The sequence below is a fragment of the Colletotrichum spaethianum genome (assembly GCF_022836535.1).
Source record: "Colletotrichum spaethianum MAFF 239500 DNA, contig69, whole genome shotgun sequence".
In the NCBI taxonomy this organism is placed as follows: domain Eukaryota; kingdom Fungi; phylum Ascomycota; class Sordariomycetes; order Glomerellales; family Glomerellaceae; genus Colletotrichum; species Colletotrichum spaethianum.
In genome coordinates this window covers 104,237-126,481 of record NW_026054839.1, presented here as the reverse complement: position 1 = coordinate 126,481, position 22,245 = coordinate 104,237, and the positions used below count along the sequence as shown (strand labels likewise).

Here is a 22,245-nt window from a genome sequence, read left to right as displayed (position 1 = left end):
CAACCAGATCATTTTACCGCTGATATCGGAAAGTGAAGTGGAAGAGGCCATTCAAGAAGCAGCGCCGCTAAAGGCTCCAGGCCCCGACGGCGTCACCAACAAGGCACTTCAGATAGCGAGACAGTGGATCACACCACACCTCACCCGCATATTCAATCAGAGCCTCCGAATCGGACACTGCCCGCAACACTTCAGAAAGTCTACCACAGTGGTGCTAAGGAAACCAGGCAAAGATAACTACACAGTACCCAAAGCATACAGACCGATAGCCCTCCTAAACACGATTGGCAAGATCATGGACGCCATCATCGCAAAAAGACTAAGCTACCTCGCTGAAGCACACAGATTACTACCAGAAAGCCACATGGGAGGAAGAAAACAACGATCCACGGAAAATGCACTGCACCGAATAGTCGACCAGATATACGATGCCTGGGGTTCAGGAAAGGGAAAGGTAGCGAGCTTACTCCTCCTGGATGTGTCGGGTGCCTTCGACAATGTTTCACATCGCCGACTCCTGCACAACCTAAGAAAAAGACGAATAGACGAAGCAACGGTACGATGGATCGCAAGCTTCCTTGAATCACGAGAAACAGAGATCCACGTGGACGGATTTCGATCCGAAGTATACAGAATCAACACCGGCATCCCCCAAGGATCGCCCCTGTCGCCCATACTCTATCTCTTCTACAATGCGGACCTCCTAGACAGCTGCAACGAAGCTGAAGGCACAACAGCCACCGGCTTCATTGATGACGTGGCGATCCTAGCAGTAGGGGACAACACCGAGGACACCTGCCAGAAACTCCAAGAAGCGCTCCGGAAGGCCGAAAGGTGGGCCTTCACTCACGCGTCCGTCTTCGCACCCGAAAAGTTCCAGCTCACCCACTTCACACGAGCGAAAACCAGAATCAACACAGACACAACGCTTCAGAGCCAATGGGGAGAAATCAGGCCCAAGACAACCTGTAAATACCTCGGCCTCATCATGGACTCATCCCTCAAGTGGAAGCAGCACATCGACGAGACAGAACGCAAGGTAACCAACACCATCACAGCACTCAGCAGCCTAGGCAACTCCACATGGGGCGTAAGGACTAGAGAGATGAGAACAATCTACAAGGGAGTCGCCATACCACAGATGATGTACGCGTGCTCGCTGTGGTCGAACAGTGGATGGGGAGAGAAGGGGTACACCAAAAGGACACTTCACAGATTGCGAAGACTCCAAGCCAGAGCAGCCAGAGCAATGAGCGGGGCGTACAAAGCAACCTCGTTTCCAGCGCTAGACGTAGAGATGCATCTCCTGCCAGTTGAACAACAGATATGGAAACACAATATCGACACCGTCAGCAGGGTAGGCACAGCTGAAGCCCCCGCACGCAGAGGAACGAAAAGGAGCCCGAGACAAAGAATAACGAAACGACTGCTTGACGGACAAGAGGCAACCAACGAGGAGACTGAGCATATACCGCCCTTTGTTACACCCCCATGGTGGCAGGGCCCGCGCATCCTTATCGCTGGAGGAGCAGAGCAGGCCGAAAAAGCACACCAACGATGTCTAGAACAGAACACCAATGCAGTCCACATCTATACCGATGGCAGCGGCATTAACGGCCAAGTCGGAGCCGCCGCAGTCTGCACAACTACAGAGCAAACCAGAAAATCATATATGGGAGACGACACAACATCAACGGTCTATGCGGGAGAGTTGCAAGGGATCGTCCTAGCCCTCGAAATGGCCCAGGCAGACAAGGAAAACGGAAACCACAGGAGCAAAGTCTTTATCCACACCGACAACCAAGCCGCAATCAGGTCGTCAGCCAAACCGAAAGGGAAGTCTGGCGCATATCTCCTCGAGATCATCGCAGACAAGACACAAGCCCTCCGCGAACAAGGACTCGACGTCGAGCTCCGATGGGTCCCCGCCCACATCGGCATCCAGGGCAACGAAGCAGCAGACGCCGCAGCTAAAGAAGCCACAGGATGGAGACAGAACGGACAGACGGGCGCCAAGGCAGACAAGCCGAGAGCCCTGTTCAAGCTTAGGTCCACAATCAGGACCTGGTCACACAAGCAGTCGCACCAAAAATGGCAAACCGACTGGCAAGCTGAGACGCGAGGAAGAACGTCGTTCCGTCTCACGCCGAAGCCGACAAAGAAGGTCCTTCAAGCTCACGAAGGGCTCAGCAAACGACAGAGCGCGCTTCTGGTCCAGATGCGCACCGAAAAGATCGGACTCCAGGATTTCCTCTTCAGCCGAAGAGTACCGGGCATCACCAACGCCAACTGCCCGTGCCGGGAAGGACGACAAACGGTATCGCATATCCTGCTGCGATGCCGCAAGTATCGACAGCTCCGACGTCAGGAACTCGGAGCCCTCCCAGGACGACACAATCTCCGGGTCATACTGAACGAGCGCAAAGCAGCCGCCAAGGCAATCAGGTTCATAGAACAGACCGAGATCCTTGGGCAATATGGGATCGAGTCGCAACCCAGACAAAGCTGAGCATTGGGGGGAGACTGTAGGTAAACGGAACCATCGCAAGAGGCATAAAACCTCGACAGAGCCTAGGCATATATGTACGTTAGTAGAGAACCGCGAACTACACTTGGTGGGGGCCAGGAGTAGATGAGGTTGGAGAGCAAAGTGGGAAATTTGGAGACAGCTGGTCGATGTTTTGCATTGGCGAAGTGGGGCGCGACGGATTAATACCCGGAGCGCGTCGGCTGTTAGCCAAACCCCGCTATCCGGGCATAGCTGCTGACTAAAGCGGCCAAAACCGAGTAGGAAATCAAGTCAAGTCAAGTATAACCTTGTCTTGTAACCGCTAGGCGCCCGTGGGGCGGCCCTGGTTATGTTATGCTTGTTGGGTCGTAACAAATAGATCCATCCAACCGAGCTTAGCTAGTTCCAGATAACGCGAGTCGAGCCAGTCTGGGCTTAGAAAAGCATGATCTCTGATGAGCCCAGTCCTATTCAAGGTGCAGAGCAAACCGTCTTTGTCAACAAATGTAAGAGCATCCTATCTCTCCGGGGCAGGATGTTACGGCCCAACCAGTTGGGGTGCTGGCCGGCGTAACTATATAGTGCAGAACAGGGGATAATGATGCAGGCGCATCATTACCGAAGCTTTTGCTTTGTGCCACAGTTGGTTGCCCTGACCTGCTCGTAACACAGGAACACAATTTTCTGCGAGGTTTTCATGCTGTATGAGTTACAATACTTGAGAAACCCGCTCCATGAACGATTGATGTATCGTATAAATGTGTATTTGTCTGAGAGCGGGCTCGGGATGAGGCGCTCACTTCGTCGATGTCAACGTAGAACAACCGAAGCTTCTCCGGTTGATTATTCTGGCGAACCTACCTGCACAAGTACCTGAAATCCGTTGAAGTTGAAATACCCCTGCGGCTCCAGACTGCTCATCCGCAGCATGCACAAATCATGGGGTGCAAACCCAAGCGCATATCTGGATTGTTGGGGTGGGTTGACTCCAGTAATTGGTAACACCAAATATCGCCATTTTCAGCACATGTAAGAATAGATGTGTCATCTTCACTAAATGCCATGTCCAAGATAGTGACGGCTGAAGGAGCGCTGAAGGTCCAGGTCGGGTGTACTTCATCTATTTGCCAAATCCTGATGGCATGAGTACCGTACGTCGCCAGCATGGTTCTCGACTTGCTGAATCGGAGTTTCTGAATGAACTCTCCGTTTTGTATAATGGCATTAGAAGACAGACCCAGAGATGGGAAAATGAGAACCTTTCCCAAGACGGACATCATAGATAGCGCAACGTACCGCTTCATACACGCCACATTTGAGAAACCCCGTCGAACTGAAACTTTTGCAAGCAGGCCGTCCCAGTGTCGACGAAAGACACCCCTAACTCGAAAAGGATGTGCTCCGCGTGCGTATCTGGCTTGAATGCGAAGCAACGAAGACCCAAGGCAAAGGGGTGGAACGATGGCATAGATCGCCGTTGGGTGCTACAGGAGACAGCCTTGCAATCTTCCAAGGATTTGTAGCAGCTTGTCAGCCCAGAGTCCCGCAAAGATGTACGCGCGATGACCAATTGTTGACTGTACTCTCATTGATTGCCATATTGCTAGTGAATTTGCTGCGGATACGATCAACCTGGACTGTTTATTCTTGGCCGCCCAGCATATTCACTTAACCATGGAGCCTCCGACAAGGAACTCCTCAAGTAGAAACAGTAGCTGCTCGCCTGTACGGTCAGAAAAAGATTCATTTGTCTTATTTTTCGCTAAGTCGAAAAACATGGTGTTCCCATGAAGCCATCGCATAGCTGCGAAAAGGCTCTGTCTCATAAGGCCTTCGGGATTCTACGCCCATCTCGAGTATCGCCCGCAAGCAAACCTCCGCAAGCTTTGTGGCCTTGAGGATAACGTCGGATACCTCACATAATACTCGCATTGTTGGAATAACAGCACCAGCTGGTTGTACGACACGCACGACTCAGGGACACACATCATGGCAGAGGGCACAGACTGGATATTCGGCCCTCGGTTAACCATTGAGGGGATCAAAAGTGTATTCATGCCGAACTGACTCAGGGACGTACGAGATCATATATCTCGTGTACGAAAGCCAAGTCTTGTAGTTAGGAAGATAATCACGGAAAAATATATCTTTGGTTCACCCTAACTTTCAACCCGAGTACGATCGTACAAACGGGTTCTCTCAGGAAGAGAGAATCCATTCAACACGCATAACACATCTTTCAAACATAAACTTTACTACATTATAGCAGTTGCACAAGCTACTGCCAGGGGAATACTGGGGTTTTATTATTTTAAACGAATGAATTGTTGGTCGGTAAATGTTTCCCATCAATGGAATAGTAAATGACTGCTTGTGAGACAGTGGCTCAAACGCGATCCTGAGTCTGAGTCGTGCGTCTTTCCTCGGCCACATTCTGATTGTAGCTCCGACTTAAGAAACTAATGATTTGCCAACTCATATGACCAGGAAAATATTGTCTAATAGCCTATGAACACCCATTGGGACGGTCAGACAAGCATTGGGTGGTACAAGTGTTCCCAATAAGGGTGTCACGGCTCAGGCCTGAGACCCAACCGCCCGACTGGCATTGGTTATTGACCTTCTGGGCAGCAGGAACCAACTGAGAATAGTATGCGTTCGACAGGGGGTTGGCCCAGCTGACACAGCAGTTGCCGCCAGACCCGGTCAGACAAAAAGAGCGCGGGCTCGAGGGAACCGACTGGCCGGATCGTGGGCCGGCGATGGAGACGATCAACTGCGCACAGGCACTTGCTGGGCCCTGATGAGAGCCTGAACATGTGACTGCGTTACTGCCGCAGCGACGGTTCAGGCTGGTGGCCTCGTTTTCAGGGGCCCTCTTCGAAATGGGGCTGTCTTCAGCGTCACCATACCTGACCAATAGGTAGGTTTGTCAGCTTGATCGTCAGTAGAACACTAGAGGTTTTGGCTTACCAAGTAGCTGTGCCGAACTCGGTTTCAAACTGCTCAAGCACTACAAGGCTCTCGGGGGCTCTTTTGGTGGTTGGAATGGCGTTGGTAAGACCAGCTGCAAAAGCTGCGACCAGGACGGATTGTTGAAGCAGAAGCATGATGATGCTGTGAGATCTTAGTATCCGAAATATCGGATGTTGTTGGATTGTAATGATTCAAGTTGTGTTGATAGCCTGTAACTACTGAATATGGTATTTTCTCATGTCAGACGTTGGGTACTCGCTCGGTTTTTATAGATAACTTCAAGGTCGATCCCTTCTTCATATGATACCTTTTTTGATTCGGTTCTGCACAAGTGGCCAAGTTCGGTCTCTATTCAGTCCGTCAAATTTGCCGACACATAAGTTTCGTCAGTCACAATTCTCGAGATAGAACCAGCATACCCAATCTCACCTATTACAGACAAAATCGGTATCAACATCCTCGCCCTATAGGTTCGCGGCCCGTACCGCAGCAATACTGGTCCGAGTGATATGGATCCTCTCCAGGTACGCTGACTCATGGCCCTGGCAACCTCATTGGCTAGGACAGGGAGAGATGCATCCACCCCTGCAGGGTCTTACTCACATGTAGCCATCTCGTGGGTCCCAATTTCCATTTACCGTCGTCTTCATCTGGCTTTTTGGCGTAACAATGCCTACATTAGGCGGTGATGCTGTTTCTTTGTCTGCGTCGATTAATAACGGATTGCCGACAAATCATCGCTAAGGTGGAATTCCGCTGCGCATTATCCAGTCTCTCATCAGCAGAAGGGGTCAAACCATGTTTGTATCCATTTGAACTGGAACGCTACCACTTTCAGTGTCCTGTCAGCCTTAAGGATGTCAGCCAATAACATGATGGGACTGCTTTTATAACCCTATAAATTCAGTAATCAAATGTGTCCTGGCTGGTGCAACGCTAGAAGTGGCATGCTCGGGCTCAAATGAATACGTGTAATAGCTATGCTATATAACCAGACCTGGTCTCCAATCCTAAATGTCACAAAACCACTATAGCATCGAACTCCAAAGCACCATCCTCCAGTAATTTCGAAAATCTCACAAGTCACATTGATTAGTTTCTCAACTTCCAACATGAAGCTCTGTTCTGCATTTATTAGCTTTGGCCTTACTCTCCTCGCTATGACTACGACGACATCTGCTGCTGAAGATGAGGTATGAAATACTGCATCTGATCATGTAATTGGGCTATAACTGACAGCGATAAATTTTGGAAAGGAATTAATGGCGGTGAAAGGCCTCACGTCAGCGCTGAAGTGGATACCCAACGGCCTCCGACACTTAGGCTCAGACGGCGTGCTGCGTGTCGTCGACAGCGGCACGTTCCAGGTCACAGACTACGTTCGCCTGAGCCAGACACAGATCCTCAACTTCATCAACCTGCTGCCCCTGGGTGTTCGGCCTGACCCTGCGCAATTCAACAATGTGGATGGAACCACCGTTTCTGCGGCCCAGGCCCAGTTTCCGCCGCCCGAGATCTACGCGTCCATCCAGGAGTCATACGCCAAGTCGAAAGCTGCGGTCGGACTAGGAGATACGAGTAAGGTTGCCCCGAAACCTGAAGCTGTGGAGGTGGAAAAAAGGGATTGCTCGACTGAGGTTTGCCGTTATTCGTCCGATTGTCCCAGCGCATGCATTTGGTGTCAGCAGGTCACGGGAGGCTACGGCTTTTGCCTTGGGTTTTGAAGCGCAAGCAGCTTATGTTACGCGGTGACAAACCTAAGAATGAGTGCTATATTTGCCTCGTTCTAGGCTCAGGCGCAGCGAATCATTTGGGTCTTTTCCGTGGCCTCCTCTTTCATCGTACATGCTAGTCTCAGAGCTCGCTTCAACCCAGTCAAGATGCACAGGACCACTAGAAAGTAACAAGCAGAGGATAGAAGATTAGTTTACTGTAGCAAACTTCGCTGTCTCTCTTACGACGTCCATGCATGATGACCAGTCGTCAGGGTCGGAAGCTGCTTTCCCGGCAGGGCAGCGTCGACCCTTTTTGAAAACTCCCATATGCCTTCAGGTAATCTACAGTACTTCTGTATGCTCTTTAATGCGTCTTCAAGAGGAGTTGAGTAGGCCCTAGCTGAATCCTTTTTGGGCATTTTCCCTAGTTGCGTACTCTCCTTCGCCGCTGTTTTGGCCTCGAGCTTGAGGTCAGACTCTACTCCTGCCGAGAACTAGAAGAGTGATAGCTTATTGACCTTGCTCTGAAGAGCGCCCGTTGCACTGTACAAACGATGGGTCTCTCGTTGACCCGATTGTTGTCGAGATTGGGTAGGAATGGTTTAGGCTCTATTAGTACGTACAGTATAGAGCATAGATCTCTTCCTCTTTTACACAAGCTTTCAATGTTTAGGAGAGCCAGAACCTGCTGTTACGTCTGTTTCAAACGTCTGTCATTGGCTGTGATTGCCTGTTTGCAAACAAAATGTGGTGTTAACGTAGCTTACGACAGTGCGAGTGGTCTCTCACCCCTGAAGCATACTTGATTACATTCATTTTCGGCCGCGGACAGGGTCGATGCTTCCTTTGAAACGCATCAATGAGCTGTGCACAGTGCTAAGACCTTTAAATTGAGCCTATGTAGGGCAAATTAAGAGAACTGAAGTGTGTTTCTAAGAGGAAGAGATATATGCTCATAACTGTATGTAACAACAACAGAAGGACTAAGTCAGTCGTTGCGTTACTGTAGATAAAAGTAGAGGCCTTTCTAAGAATAGGTGATTATACACACATACTGTACACACACACACACACACACACACAATTTATTACGCCCGGCGGCAAAGCCGAAAGGGAACCTAAGCTGATTACATCTACATTGCTGAGCTTGTGTCCTTGACTCCTTGAAGCCTATAAGCGATGTCTCTATTTCCGGCTTATTCCTCCAGATCTGTCTCCTTGCTTCGAATTCCCGTGGTTTGGTCGTATTATTATAGCATGCTATCTTGGAGCCTATTCTCCAAGTGTTCAACGTCCTGTCTACGGCAGCTGAAGCGGTGCGTGCTGTCTGTGGCACGGGTTGTTAGATGGTTACTCAACGAAAGGTGCCCAGGGTTGATGGGATCAATTTCTTGGCGCGAAGTAAGCTGCGTCTTAACTCAACTGAAAGGCGTAGATCTAGGGCCTACTTGATCTGTCGCTTTGATAAGTCCCGCTGTTGATCCCAGAAAACTAGGGCGGGTGTCTGAGTCGGTCTTCGGGTTTCCTGTCTGCTCCGCTAGATGCCCTGCGACGCCTACTCTGACTCGCCGAAATCTCTCGCGTGGATCTTGTTCCCGGAGACGGGCAACAGAAATGCATTGACTCATGAACGCTGCAGATTGCGGCCGACGCCCAGTCATGTTATATTGACGTCTCTACTATCTGTTGTTCTAGGCTGCGCGACCAACAAATCAGCAGCAGATCATCTACGATGCCGCTGACCAACTGCTGAAACATCATAACAAGGGCATGGCTGTCTAGCAGCCTTGAGGACAACCTTTAGCAGAGAGCGAAAGGAGAAGCATGCAAAGCATGCCGAGAGGGTGCTTCCACAGAGGAGCAGTTCCAAAATGTCCGATAAACAACCCCCAATGCCGCCAGGCGCAAACTACGTTCTGAGAGGCGATTGCCAGACCGCGTTGGGAAGCAATCCAAGAGAACCGACACAACGCTAGCCGGTAAACACACTTGAGAGTTATAGGATAACCTGTCTTAGACAGGGACAGGTATGCTGGCACAACTCAGGACAGCTTGGCGAGACTGAACGCGTCACTTTTCCGCACAAGAGCAGCACCTTCAGATCAATACACATGCGGACAGGGAAGAGAGACAGTGGAGCATTCCCCCTTCGATGCACATGATGGATATCACAGCGCACAGGGGATACTCCAATGCCCCGACACACAGAGACAACATCTCCTTTCATCAAGGAGGAAAGACACCATCCGCTGACGATGATGATACTTTGACAAGGGCCCAACACGCACGCAATCCCACTACCCTTTCCACTAATCTAATCTATACCTATACGATAGAGCTTCAGGTCAACAGGAATACAGTCTATCGATGGCGCATTACATCAATTATACAACGAGAGTATAGTAATATCTCAACTATATACTCAGTCTATTGTACGCAGCCATGGAATATATCGTGGCCACTAGGGTCTAGTAGCCTGCCAAAATTTCGGCCGAAATCTTCTCGGCCAAGACGTAAACGGTACTCTGAGGGTGACCGGGAGGCAACAAGGCAAAACTACTAGCGTCCACTACTCTTAGGCCGGAAACACCAATGACCTTGGCGTCCTTGTCGACAACGGCCATAGGGTCGTCTGTCTTTCCCATACGACAAGTGCAGCTTGCGTGCCAGATTGTCATGACAGTGTTGCGGATGTTCTGGAGGATCTGTGCGTCTGTCTCAACTTTGGAACCGGGGAAGTACTCCTTGTTGTCAGCCAAAACCGGGCGCATGGCGTTGCTGGCGAATGCCTGACGAAGGCGTTTAAATGTCGCGATCGCAACGGCAACGTCGGTCGGATCAGTCAGCCAATTGGGGTCAATGAGGGGCAGATCCTTAGTGTCGGCCGATGCAAGGGTGACAGTACCCTTGGAGAGAGGAGCGACCAGACCACCGAGGATGGTGGCATACTGATATCCGTCCTTGGGTTGTGTTAGGAGAAGATTGGCAAAGTCACCAACGTAACCCGGCGCGGTCAGATACTCGATCTCAGGCCAGTCGGGAGGGAACTTATTGTCGAGAACAGCAGCGGCTTCCGCAGAGATGAGATCGCGAGGCGTCTTCTCCCAGCCGAGGAAATCGCAGACCGGGTTGGTAAGTGGACCCTGCTTGAGTACACTGTAGGGTGTAGCGAACTGAGCAGCAGTGTAGATCAGGTCGTTGGCGAGACGGGTCAGAGTCTGGACCTTGACACGCCATGTAGGACCAAAGAAGACGTGATCCTCCATGTGTTTGCCGACACCGGGGCGCTCCGCGATCACGGGAATTTTAAACCTGTCGAGCTGCTCCTTGGGACCGACACCAGATACCATCAAAAGCTGGGGGCTCTGGAAAGCGCCGGCGGATAGGATGACCTCTTTGCGGGCCTTAAGAATGTATGTGGTCAGACTGGGGTTGGAAGAGACGACGACGCCTGTGGCTCTCTTGTTATTGTCGAAGAGAATCTTTTTAGCAAGAGATAACTGGTAGACCTTCAGGTTCTTGCGGCCGATGGCCTCGCTAAGGAAGGACGTCTGACTGGATTCACGCTTCTGAGAGTCGGGTTGAATGGTGTCAGCACAGTACTGGGCGCCCATCAACTTGCCACTGTTGAAGTCTTGGGCTTGGGGGATGCCGATCTCGTTGAGCGAGGGCTCGAGGTAAGTGCTAAATGGCTGGGCATAATTGGCGTAAGAGACATCAAGAGGTCCTCCCGCAGGAGAGAAAGCGTCGGGGTTATACCCTGCACTGGCATTGGGAGAGCGAGAAGAACCGGGTGGCGTGAACTTGACGCTCTTCTTGAAATGCGGCGATAGCGCGTCCCAGGTGTAGCTGTCATCACCGACAGCGTCTGCCCACTTTTGATAAGACTGCTTGGTACCGCGTTGATAAATCATGAAGTTACGAGCAGAGCTAAAGAAGTTTGTTAGAGACTTTCTCAACTGGCATTGCCAAACAATTCATGAACTTACCTCCCACCGAGGCATTTACCACGAGCATAGTGGATGCGACGGTTGTTGGCTCCAGCTTGGGCTTGAGTAACGAAATTCCAATCAACGAGCGGATTAGTGTCGAGCGGACTGGACCCAGCAAACAGGGTATCGCCAGCGGGCGTGTTACCGATGACAGGGTTGGTGATCTGGTAGAACGTGCCGGCTTCGATAACAGCAACGGTGACATCGCCCTTGGCGCTCAGCCTGTTGGCCATCACGAGACCAGCAGTGCCACCGCCAACGATGACATAGTCGAAAACCGCGTCCTTCCCAAGTTCTCCAGCACTGCTGCCCAGCTGGCGTTTGTGCTCGGCATGTTGACGAGCTTCGTCTTCGGCAGGGGCGGCGCTAGCTAGGCCGAATGCGGTAATGAACGTGGTAAGAGTGTGAGAGATACGCATTGTGAAACACGGATCAGTGACGGTCTATGTGAACGAGAGTGGAATATGGACCCTTGAAATCCTGAAGAGCCCACTTGGTTCCTCGAGGGATCAACAAGGTACTTGTATGAAGCCCTCCGCACCAAGCTCGCACAGCATTCCACACGTCTCGCCTGGATTTAGACAATCTTGATTCCCATTTACTAGCCTCTAAAGAAACTTTCACCTAGACTGGCGAAGGACTGGCGCAAAACCGTGGTTGTCCAGGACTCTTTTCGACCTGCTGGACGTGTCGTATTGCGTTCTAGGTCAAGGTTGCCAGCATTAGCGTGCGAAAAGATCTGACTACTGCAGTTTCTGGGGGGCCTTCCATCCAGGCACCGTTCCTAGGCCCGTTTTGGTCCGACAATGGCTTGTGGCTTGGGCCACCTGGAAAAGACCAAAGACGGAACAGAACCGGTCATTGTCAGGTGCAAAAGCACGGCATTTGCGGGCATACAGGGGAAAATGACGCCAAGCCCTCAATTGACTTTCGACAGTCGATTCAGGGAGGAGTCGAAGTCAAAGTTCAAATGCTCAGAGGCTTGTTTGTCTCAACCCGGAAGGGTCGGCTAATTGTAAGTAAGTCGACAACGGCTAGCTTCAGGACGATAAGTCTCCCCTGAAGGGAAACGCCACGACCCTTTGCTTTGGCGTGGTAGCGAGCCTAGACCCCATCCATCTTTGTTCCGCTTAGGCTACACTAATTATGAGATGTTTATGTTGGAATCACAGGGGTTCGATATACCGTTTACGGTAACGTGGGTGACGAAGGGATAACACTGTTGTTGTTATCTTATTTCTGCGTGAAGAAGGGAGGAAGCTGTCTAGGGGCTGGCAGCTCAGGTGAGGTTAATGGGCTGAGGTACCCATTTTCGGCCGTAGCTATCCCGGGCCCGAATTGAACCATCTAGCCGAACTGCGCTGGATAACTGATATTCAGCGATATCCTATTCCGACAGATCTGCATCGCGGTCCAGGTCTGCTGGCGAGGTTCCTATCTGTACAAGCAGACATAGCATTTCCCATCCTCATTGACGGCATATTATCTGCAGCACCTGGCACCAAAGTCTGGCATAGACGGAGCTGTCCCCTGTGGGAGCCTTCTAGATCCTGCCCGAGTGTTGGACAACCTCGGGGAAGGGAAAGCCTCCTACCAGCTCCTGGCTGGAACCAATTGACAGTTTCGTTTTGCCGATACCCGCGCAACATAGGAGGGTTTGATGAAATAAAAACACATTTTTGATTACTTTGGTAGCGAAGCCTGCTATGTTTAAAAAAGGCACAACGAAGATGGACCGATGGGGTTAAAGTTGAGGAGAGTCTGTTACTGCCCAGCCGAATTCGAGATGCATCCACCTTAAATAGTTATCGCGACAGTGGCTTTTAGTGATCAATCCAAATCAGGCCCCGGTGATCTTGTGAGCAACAGAGTCGCAGTCCTACGATTCCGTTGGTGCTGCGCATCGATTAATTGGCTATCAGGCACCCCTTGCTCCTTATGTACATGGGTCTGAACAACGACTACAATGTAAAATCCAATTGTGACTTTGGCTGACTCTCGCACGATTGCCGTACTTCAGTGACGTCATCAAGGAGACGCTCCGTCTGATGGATGAGCTGTCGCCTAGATTGCCTCGAATCGCATCTGACGAAGACATTTCGAGCGGTATCTCCTCACGTTTTCCAGTTCCAGGGGTAGTCGACATTGCATTGGCATGCAGTACGTTCTTGCCGCGTCTCCTTTTTGCAACCCTGCTGAAGGGTTTGGCTAACCAGACGAGCCTCAATGGACAGACTGGCGTACTGCGAACTATACATTGCTGTTGCGGCGCTGACGCTGAGAGTGACGGACCACATGAGGCTGTACAGCACAACAGACACGGATGTTGTATATGACTTCGACATCGCTCTGGCGATGCCCAAGAGGGGAAGTAAGGGTATTCGGGTTGACATGTTCTGATCTAGCCATGTGTGGGACGGCGCCAGGAAGAAGAGCCCTGGCCCGACCAGACCGACCACTTCAGGAGGAGCGCCAATGCGCAATAATAATGAGACGGACCACGAAACAGGCATCTCGTATTTCGCCCCGAAGACGTTCGCTCTTCGCCCTCTGCATTTTCCCCGACAACTTTTCCTGTATCCCGCCAGGACTCAAGCCTTGGAACATGCGGATAAAGTGGATATCTTCATCCTTGATGGGCCCGCGATCGCGGCGAGCCGAACCGAGCCTGTATTTTACCTGCTGACGTCTATCAAGGTGTCCGTATACATCTTGCGGCTGATTGTGCGAAGATGCTATCCAACCAACATGAACGTGTTCGATGCGTAGTGTCTTTCCAAGTTGCCTTCCATGTGATGACGCTCGCTTTCGATTTTTCTTCTTGAACGATTGCCTAGATGGCTGCCCAGATGGTTGCCCAGACGGTATTCTGCCGTTTGAGCGTGGTTGAAGACAATCACGGTGCTCTCGCTAAGATGCTGCTTTCGTCACTATGGCCTGGTCAGCGCCGGTTCGCGTTGCTCAGAAATTACGTACCTGTCTTCGAACCCAGAATGATCACATCATCGTCGCGTTTGTCGCTCGATGGCGACGCCGTGGTTGTCGTTGTTGATCTCCCAGCCATCGGCAGGGCGTCTGTGGTGCATGGTGTGCAGGCAGGCAGAGTTTATTACGCCCTGGCTAAGCCATAAAGGGCTCTTGTATCTATCTTCAATGCTCCCCTTGTTGAGTGTCTACCCTGGTCTCAGCTAAGCCCATAAGCAAGATCCATTTCCGTCCGTGTCACTGATTACTCCTTCCGATATTTATTAATAAACTTTTTGGAGGGGTTTTTTTTTTTTTTTTTTGGTGGCGGGGAGGGGTTTCTCGTGGGGTTAGTAGCAGGTATTCTTGGGGCCAATTCCTCCAAGTGTTCAGGTCCCTATCTTCGGCGGCTGAAGCGAGCCCTGCTGTCGGTGGCACGAGGTGCGTATGGGGTGAGTCGGTGGTTAGTATAGGTTGTGTGATGATGTGTCGCTCTCGTCTCGTCTTTAGTTGACCTGCATATTGAGTCGTCCAGTTGCCATGGCAAACTTCACCGTTTCTCTTACAACATCCATACATGGCGACCAATCGTCGGGGTCGGAAGCTGCCTTCCCGCCTAGGTAGAATGATAGCTTGCCTCTGTGTGTATCAGTTCGTTGGATCATCGGTGCGCGTTGTGCTGTCCACTGGGTGCACCGGAAGAGAAAATGCTCGACCGTCTCTGCTGCTTGTCCGCATGCACATTGATCTGAGGCGGTCGCCCCAATCTGGTGCAGGTACCAGTTGAGCCTAGCCATCCCCGTCCGTAACTGTGCCAGCATGCTGGCCTCCTTCCATGAAAATGAGTCGTATAGTTGCCGTGTATGCATTCCCGGCAGGGCAGCATCAACCCTTTTCGAGAACTTTCCTACACCTTCAGGTAACCTGCTGTACTTCTGTATTCTCTCTAACGCGTGTCTTAGGGTAGTTGAATAGGCCCTCGCTGGCTTTTTCCCCGGCGTCTTCCCCAGTTGCGTACTCTCTTTCGCCGCTGTTTTGGCCGCCCACTTGAGGTCGGACTCTACTTCTGCCGGAAGCCAGAAAATTGTAACCTTGTTGCCTTCACTTTCGAGCGTCTTGGCTGCCTCGTTTATGCGACGGATTGCTTGTTGGCCCGATTGTTGTCGTGGTCTTCCTGCTGCTAAGACGGCCGCTTTGTTGGTGGAGAAAACGTAGATGGCGAGGTAACGGATTCTCTTCGAAAGAGACTCCAGCACCGCTGCTATCGCCATGAGTTCCGCCGTATACGGGCTTTGCTCCGTCCTAGGGCCGACGGTGGTTGATCCTGTCGTCGTGGAGCCGCCTCTCCTGTGTGACAAAGGGAGCAGTACTGCTGTTCCGTAGCCCACGATTCCGTTTCTTGCTGAGCTGCCTGTTGCAGCCCTCACGGCCCACCCAGTCTGGGTCGCCTTGCTCGCCCTGTCGCCGTCTTCTTCCACTATCGTATGGATTCGGCTTTCCCACGGTGGCTGTGGAAACGCTCCGATGGTCTCAAGCCTATCCACTGGTAGGTCTCGGTATGCTGCGGCCATCTTCTGGAAAGGTGAGATGTGCCTCTTGAAGCTCTGAGGTCTGATGCGTCGCAGCGGGTGACTCGTAGGCAAAGTCTGGCGACGCACCCAGAACTTGATTGCTTTCCTTTCGAATCGTTCCTGGGCTGACTGTATGCTTGCTTCTGCTTCGGCGACCGCTGTGGCCACTGTATTGAAGGTTCCAATGATCGCTTGAGCTCCAATCCTCTGTATCCTGTTGATGACCTTCATCTGGGCTGCTCTGCACCTGTGTTTCCAGACGTTCGACGCATAATCTATTGTCGGCGCTACCGCCGCCACGAAGAGTTGCCTTGCCGTCGACGGAGATAGGCCCTTAAGTCGTCTGAGCCCCAGCACGGCTTCGAGGCCTTTCGACGCCGCTTCTGCCACGTGTTGCTTAAAATGGAGTTTGGTATCCATGATTACGCCTAAAACCTTTACGCGGTCTTTGGGCCTGACTGTGTCCCCTTTGATGTCGAAGGTGGAGTACTCTTCCGGTTGTCGCCAGTTACGGGTGAAGTGTATGATGGCCGTCTTGTCTGTTTCGAATGTCGCCCCGCTTCGTCGTTCCCAGTCGAGGGCTCGGTCAATGATGGCCTGGATTCCTTGTCGGTTCGCCTCTCGCGATGGTCCGGTGACCCATGCCGTATAGTCGTCTACAAATGCCAGCGATCCTCCATTCTCATCGATTTGGTGCTGAACCAAGTCGGCGTTGAAGAAAAGGAATAGGACAGGCGACAGCGGTGAGCCCTGAGGTAGCCCAGCTTGAGGCAGGGAGCGGACCTCCGAGTCCTGGCCGTTGACCTGGATGCTTGCTGTCCGGCGCGAACAGAACGCATCCACCCACGCCACCAGCTTTTCCGGGATCCTTCTCGCCTTGAGTCTCTGAAGCAGTCTCTCCTTATACACCCCATTGTATGCGCCTTTGACGTTGAAGCTGACCAGACTGAGGATTTTCCTCCTCCTCCATGCTCTGTAGATGTACTCCTGAAGCAGAACCAGCGCCTGCTCTGCCGATCGCTGCTTCCGAGCCCCGAAGTGACTCGTGGGCAGGAGCCCGTATGTTTCGACAGCGTGCGATATCCTCTCGGCTATCACCGATTCCAGCACTTTCCCCAGCGTCGACAACAGCGAGATCGGTCGCCAGGCCTTCGCGATGGTGTAGTCGTCTTTGTTCGGTCTCTTCAGCGGGATGATCTTTGCGTGTCTCCACTGCTTAGGCAGTTCTCCCGCCTCCACCGAGGCTTGGAACAGCGCGTGAACCCGATGTTTCACTGCGGGCCACGTCTGCTTCCACACGGCTACTGGCAACCCGTCCCCTCCGGGTGCTTTCCACGATTTCGACGCGAACAGCTGTCTCTCCACCTCTTCTAACGTGATGTCGGGGAAGGGCACGGGCGGCCGTTGTGGACGTTGCCCCTCGTCGTCGATCCTATCCGGAAGCGGAGGGAAGAAGGCAGTCAACAGTTCCTCCGCCTGTTCCCCGGTCTCTTCCGTCTTTGAACCGTCTGCTCTGGTAAGCTGAGGGATCTTGTCGAATGAGGCACCTTTGTCGGCGCATAGATACTTGGCTGCCTTCCAGATGTTCGTATCGTCGGCCAGAAACTCGTGCCAGTGCTTCTTCTTTTGTTGTCGGATTGCGTCGTGGTACTGCTTCGCCGCTGCCCGTGCCCGCTCCTCAAGATCCGGCGGACAGTGGCCGGCCCGTCTCTCCGCCCTCGCTCGGTTCCTCCAGAATGTGTGGATCCGGCGCAGCTGAGTGAGGTCATCCGTCCACCACCTCTTTGCATACCTAGACGGTTTAGCTGTGGGCGTCAACGCCTCTACTGCTTCCACTACTGCCGACATGAGCTTGTCCGTCTGCTGCTGCACGGTACCTCCCGAAGGAACACGTTGTAGTGTGGTTTCAATCCTGGCATTGATCGCCTTCCATGGAGCGTTCTTGAACAGAAGTCGGGCCTTGCTGTCAGTGTTCGGCGTCACAATTTCAAACGCTGTTTCGATCGCTCGGTGGTCTGAGCCATGGTCTGTCTCGTGCACCGCGCATCGTATCATCATCCGCGCCAACTCCTCCGACGCGATGGACAGATCAATCGTCGTTGCTGCGTCGTTCTTCTGCCACGTCTTCGTCCCTCTTGGCAGAAGGCTACTGAGGGAGAAGTCACTCATCAAGTCGATGATCGGGTCTGCCTCTCCCTGCCTGCTCGCCGAGATATCGTCCCCTCCCCATAGTTGGTCGTGTCGGTTAAAGTCTCCGACGAAGACCACATCCACCACCTCGCCCGCGCCACTCCTGACGCCTGCGATTGCCTGCCGTAACAGGGAACATGTCTGGCGAAGCATCTCAGGCTCCTGTACCGGGACGTACACTGACACAACCAGCACTCGACGACCCGAGAGTCAAAGAATGGCTCTGGTCATGTCTGGTGATGGTATCGGCACTTGCTCTGCCCCAACCTCCTTGTTCACCCACAACATGCTCCTGATCCCCCACCGTCGTTCCTCTCTCCACGCCGTCGGAACCATCCTAGTCCACCTACTGTGCCGCATCGGCGCCGTCAAGATCTTGCCCACTCTTTTCCAAGCCCATGGTTCTTGCACTGCTATGACTGTGAAGTCTCGCAGTTGCTCATCGTTCATCAGGCTCTCATGCACTGCGTCCTGTTTCCTCACGTTTAGTTGGAGAATCTGAAAGTCTCTACTCATGGATAGATGGGTAGAGCTTCGGACACTTCTTGCTGAAAGATTCGTGCGGGCCACCGCAGGGAATGCACTTCAGTACTGTCTCACGACACTCCTTGTGGTGGTGGCCCTCCTTGGCGCACCGCCCGCATACTAGGCTGTTTTCGCATGTCTCTGCCTTATGCCAAACGATCTGCTGGCATTTAAAGCACTGATGTATCCGAGACTGGGGCTTGAACACCCCCGTGTTTCCAGACTCTCCACCGGCGTGAAAATAGCCCTCTGAGATGAGCCTTCTGGCGTCACTAGCTTTGGTTACGTAGACCGCCATCGATCCGTACGTTTTCGGGCTTTCCTGATCGCTTAGCCATACGATTTTGGCAACGGTGGTGTCGTTTTCCTTGCTGAACTCCTCTGCTGCATCACTTCTGTACCTTCCTTTCTCTTCCCACACTGCTGACCATCGCACAAAGTCGACCTTGATTGGATACAGGTCGTCGTCCCGGACGCGCGTACCCGGGGCAATCTTCGTCTCCGCGATTTTCTTGACCATTTGTTGTTCCGCGTCGTCTCGGCAGACGATTCTGATGAGATTCCCGTTTCTTGAGTTCACGGTGACGGCCTGACACCGCCATCCCGTATGCCCGTCCGCTCGCATCTCCTTTTCCACTGCCACCCTGATCGCGCCCGCGTTGGGCTTGTTGTCATCTTCTGCTTCAACTCGTGAGGTATCGATCGTGCAGTACAGAGTGTCAGCCACGTTGGGCGGGTTCACGCCGGACGTACAGGTCCGTGCATCGCTGGTTTGGTTGGTTGAGGGGATTCGGGCGACGGCGGCGTAGGACGGACTGGGGCCGCTTTGCGCCGAAGCCTGAGTCGAAAAAGCCTCGATCTTTTCGCGTGTCTTCGTGTTATCGTCTTCAACTTGCTGCTTTAACGCTTGCAGGTCGCCGCGGACCGTCTGCAACTCGTCTTTGATTGACCCGAGTTCCTCGTTCGCCGTCCGAAGTTCGCCCGTGACGTGTCGAAGTTCGGCCTGGATATCCTTGTTTCGCAGTTCCGATTTCTTCCATGCGTTGAAAACCACCTGGAGGGATGCGTGAAGCTCCTTCATCTGCTTTCCCATGTCCAGCAGCAGGGTTCTGTCGTCGTCCTCGGTCGCCTTGGTCCTTCCTCTCGCGGCTGACGCGCCCCTGGTGGTCGCCCTCCGCACCCCATTTCCTCCGAGATCGCTCGGCTCTGCGCTTCCATTGTCGGCAATCCCTTTGTTTCCTTCGTTCAGTCGGACTTTGGTCGTCGGTTTGCGTATCCGTCGCGGTGGCCGCTCCGTTCCGCTGGCCTCTCCCGAGTCGGACGCGACGTTGATTGTGTCCGACTCCGCCTGCATGTTTCACGACGGGACGCGCCGAAAGTGGGTCCACTAGTGCCGCGCCACGCGTCTCGATACCACCCCTTTCGCAAAACACCCAACTGACTCTCAACAGCAACAACAAAAGATGATAATGAGCTGAAATTCAATCGACCTAACAGGATTTTTCGAAATCTCCTTTTCTGGGCGCGCATAAAGCTATGTGCACTTTCAATGTCCTCCTTGCACTCATTGCAGTCTGGGTGCACAGGCCAAGGGTACTTGAGGAAACTTTGATGTACAAGTATAAGCCAGATCTATCCACAGCTTAGCGCGAAATCTAGACGGTAATGCAATGATGATACGTCGACATAAGTCTTGTGAAGTAGTGGGTTTAATGGGGACTTAGTGGAGCGTCTTTACAGTGCGGCCGACGATAAGGTACACTTCTGCTTACCTTCAAACAGGCATCCGGTGCTTATTAGCTGTCCAATTATCTTTCATACTGAATTGGCTCTCTGTCCGATCAATATTCGGGAAACCTTGATTCCACTTTTGGCCTCTATATCTACACTCGAGTCCGTGCCCTCCGCCATAAATTCCAACTGCATTCTCTGCCAGCAGGCGTTTGGAAAGAACTGCTTGCTGCAGTGGCACTGGCGCCGCCGTACAATCATCATTAAGTGAAGCATACCAGAGAAACGAAGCCAATGCTTTTCACAAAAAGGTTGTCAAGGATTTAAGTGGCGTTTGCCTGGCCATAAGTGCTCTGTTACTTGTAGGTAAACGTGGCTACAATGGACCGCCGAAGTGCTTGAAAAAGTTTGAGCTCTTATCGAAGACATCAAGAATCAGTAAATGGTGTGAATCATTTTACACGGAGGACTCCATTCCCACGCCGCGTCAAATGAGAAAATGGTGGTTAAGGCAGTATTATCTTCAGGGCTGTACAGTCAGCTTAAGGCCCCTGCCAAATCAGCCTCGGAGTACATCTACAGTCATCATCCTCCAGAATGGCGACTCCCTTGGGATCTGATCTTTCACAGTACTTGTCTTATTTACTTGCCCCTTTGTCGGCGAGAAGCTGTATAATCTCTTCATTGCCTTCGTAAGAGGCAGCCTGGAGAGCGTTGCTGTACTTGCCGCCCTGCGCGTTGACATCTGCGCCTTTGTCGAGGAGAAGCTGTATGATCTCTTGACGGCCTCCGTAAGAAGCAGCCTGGAGAGTGTTGCCGAACTTGCCGCCCTGTACGTTGACGTCGGCGCCTTTGTCAACGAGAAATCTGGATACCCTGGAGAGTCCACCGAGACAAGTATAATACAGGCTTCTTGCTTCGGGAAACCCAGGCTCATACCTCCAAGGCCTATCAGGCTGATAGAGGTAGTCCCATCGTTTTAAAGTGGTCTCTTCTTGGAAAAAAGTTGCTGTATCATCAAAAGTGTCATAGGACGATCCTGCCAACTGGGCATGTACCAGTGTAACCTCCGCAGCATACCGTGCCAGAGGGAAGGTCGATCTCATGGTCTCTAATCTACAGTCAATGCTTTTAATATAGGTGAGGCAAGTCCTCGCGATTGCGCCACTGGCCATTTCAAGGTTGAACTGGCTTCGGCCCACCAGGTATTCCTTAATTACAACTTTGTCGAACCGACTTGGATTGGCCATAGAGTGAGAAGGATTTCGGGGCAGATTCAAAGGCTGTAACTCCAAACACCTCAACCTCTGCAACGACTGTCAGCCACGGCCATCCTCTTATTACGATCGCCATGAGGAGTTGGAAGTCTCCCACATGAACCAACTTTTCTCCTCCATCCTTAGGCTACGACAGGTGGCGCGCTTACTACAGACGTTATGGTATCGTGGCCGCCAGATATCGACGTATCGCAATCTCCTACTGCATCGGTGCCCGAGGTCTTTATTATATGCCGAAGCCCGGCTTACGACCGCATTCATGAGGGTTTGGCGGACCAACAATGGACAATCAGTCAATTCACGTCGCTAGCTGTCGCTACTCTAAGCTTTGCATCTACCACTGTTGCCTTCTACTGGTTTTCTCACACAAGACGAAGCTTAAGACATGAGTGAGTTTATCTTGGCTGATGCTGTATCAGCTTGGAACCAAACTGAGACAACCTCGAAATCCAGTTCCCTGCTAATAATGACCCAGCCTCATCATGTTGCTCACGTCGAGCGACTTGCTTAAGTCATTACTACTCATCATGTTCCCTATTGTCGACTTTAAGACCGGTCCAGTCACGTCCGAATCATCATTTTGCCAAGCGAGCGGCTTCTTTCTGTCCATCAGCATAGAGGCATCCGATGCTGCCGTTGTTCTCATCGCCCTCCACTTAGTGGTTTGCCTACTCCGACCCCAACAATCTGGGCGCCAGAACGGCAGTAACCGTCGCCGCCGCTGCCTTGCGTTTAGCGCCTTTGTCTGCTTCCCGCTTCTGATGGCCTCTATGGCCTTCCTCAACTGGCCTGATT

The 22,245-nt window shown here is 52.1% G+C and overlaps 5 protein-coding genes across 5 annotated transcripts; 1 reads left to right on the top strand and 4 right to left on the bottom strand.

Annotated features, from left to right (window-relative positions):
• Positions 1-5,015: 5,015 nt before the first annotated feature.
• On the bottom strand, positions 5,016-5,619 carry ColSpa_12673 (uncharacterized protein; the record flags this gene model as incomplete). The annotated part of the gene is made up of 2 exons (XM_049278885.1): positions 5,016-5,421; positions 5,483-5,619. 2 exons carry the CDS (start codon positions 5,617-5,619, stop codon positions 5,016-5,018), a joined length of 543 nt encoding a protein of 180 aa, XP_049134842.1.
• A 1,128-nt stretch (positions 5,620-6,747) lies between these two features.
• ColSpa_12672 (uncharacterized protein) lies at positions 6,748-7,209 on the top strand (the record flags this gene model as incomplete). Its single annotated transcript, XM_049278884.1, has 1 exon — positions 6,748-7,209. One exon carries the CDS (start codon positions 6,748-6,750, stop codon positions 7,207-7,209), a length of 462 nt encoding a protein of 153 aa, XP_049134841.1.
• A 2,459-nt stretch (positions 7,210-9,668) lies between these two features.
• ColSpa_12671 (dehydrogenase patE) lies at positions 9,669-11,611 on the bottom strand (the record flags this gene model as incomplete). The annotated part of the gene is made up of 2 exons (XM_049278883.1): positions 9,669-11,130; positions 11,190-11,611. The coding sequence occupies 2 exons, from the start codon at positions 11,609-11,611 to the stop codon at positions 9,669-9,671; spliced, it is 1,884 nt and encodes a 627-aa protein (XP_049134840.1).
• Positions 11,612-19,342: 7,731 nt separating this feature from the next.
• On the bottom strand, positions 19,343-19,796 carry ColSpa_12670 (uncharacterized protein; the record flags this gene model as incomplete). The annotated part of the gene is made up of 2 exons (XM_049278882.1): positions 19,343-19,370; positions 19,393-19,796. 2 exons carry the CDS (start codon positions 19,794-19,796, stop codon positions 19,343-19,345), a joined length of 432 nt encoding a protein of 143 aa, XP_049134839.1.
• Positions 19,797-20,811: 1,015 nt separating this feature from the next.
• Positions 20,812-21,279, bottom strand: ColSpa_12669 (myotrophin; the record flags this gene model as incomplete). The annotated part of the gene is made up of 2 exons (XM_049278881.1): positions 20,812-21,040; positions 21,254-21,279. 2 exons carry the CDS (start codon positions 21,277-21,279, stop codon positions 20,812-20,814), a joined length of 255 nt encoding a protein of 84 aa, XP_049134838.1.
• Positions 21,280-22,245: the final 966 nt, after the last annotated feature.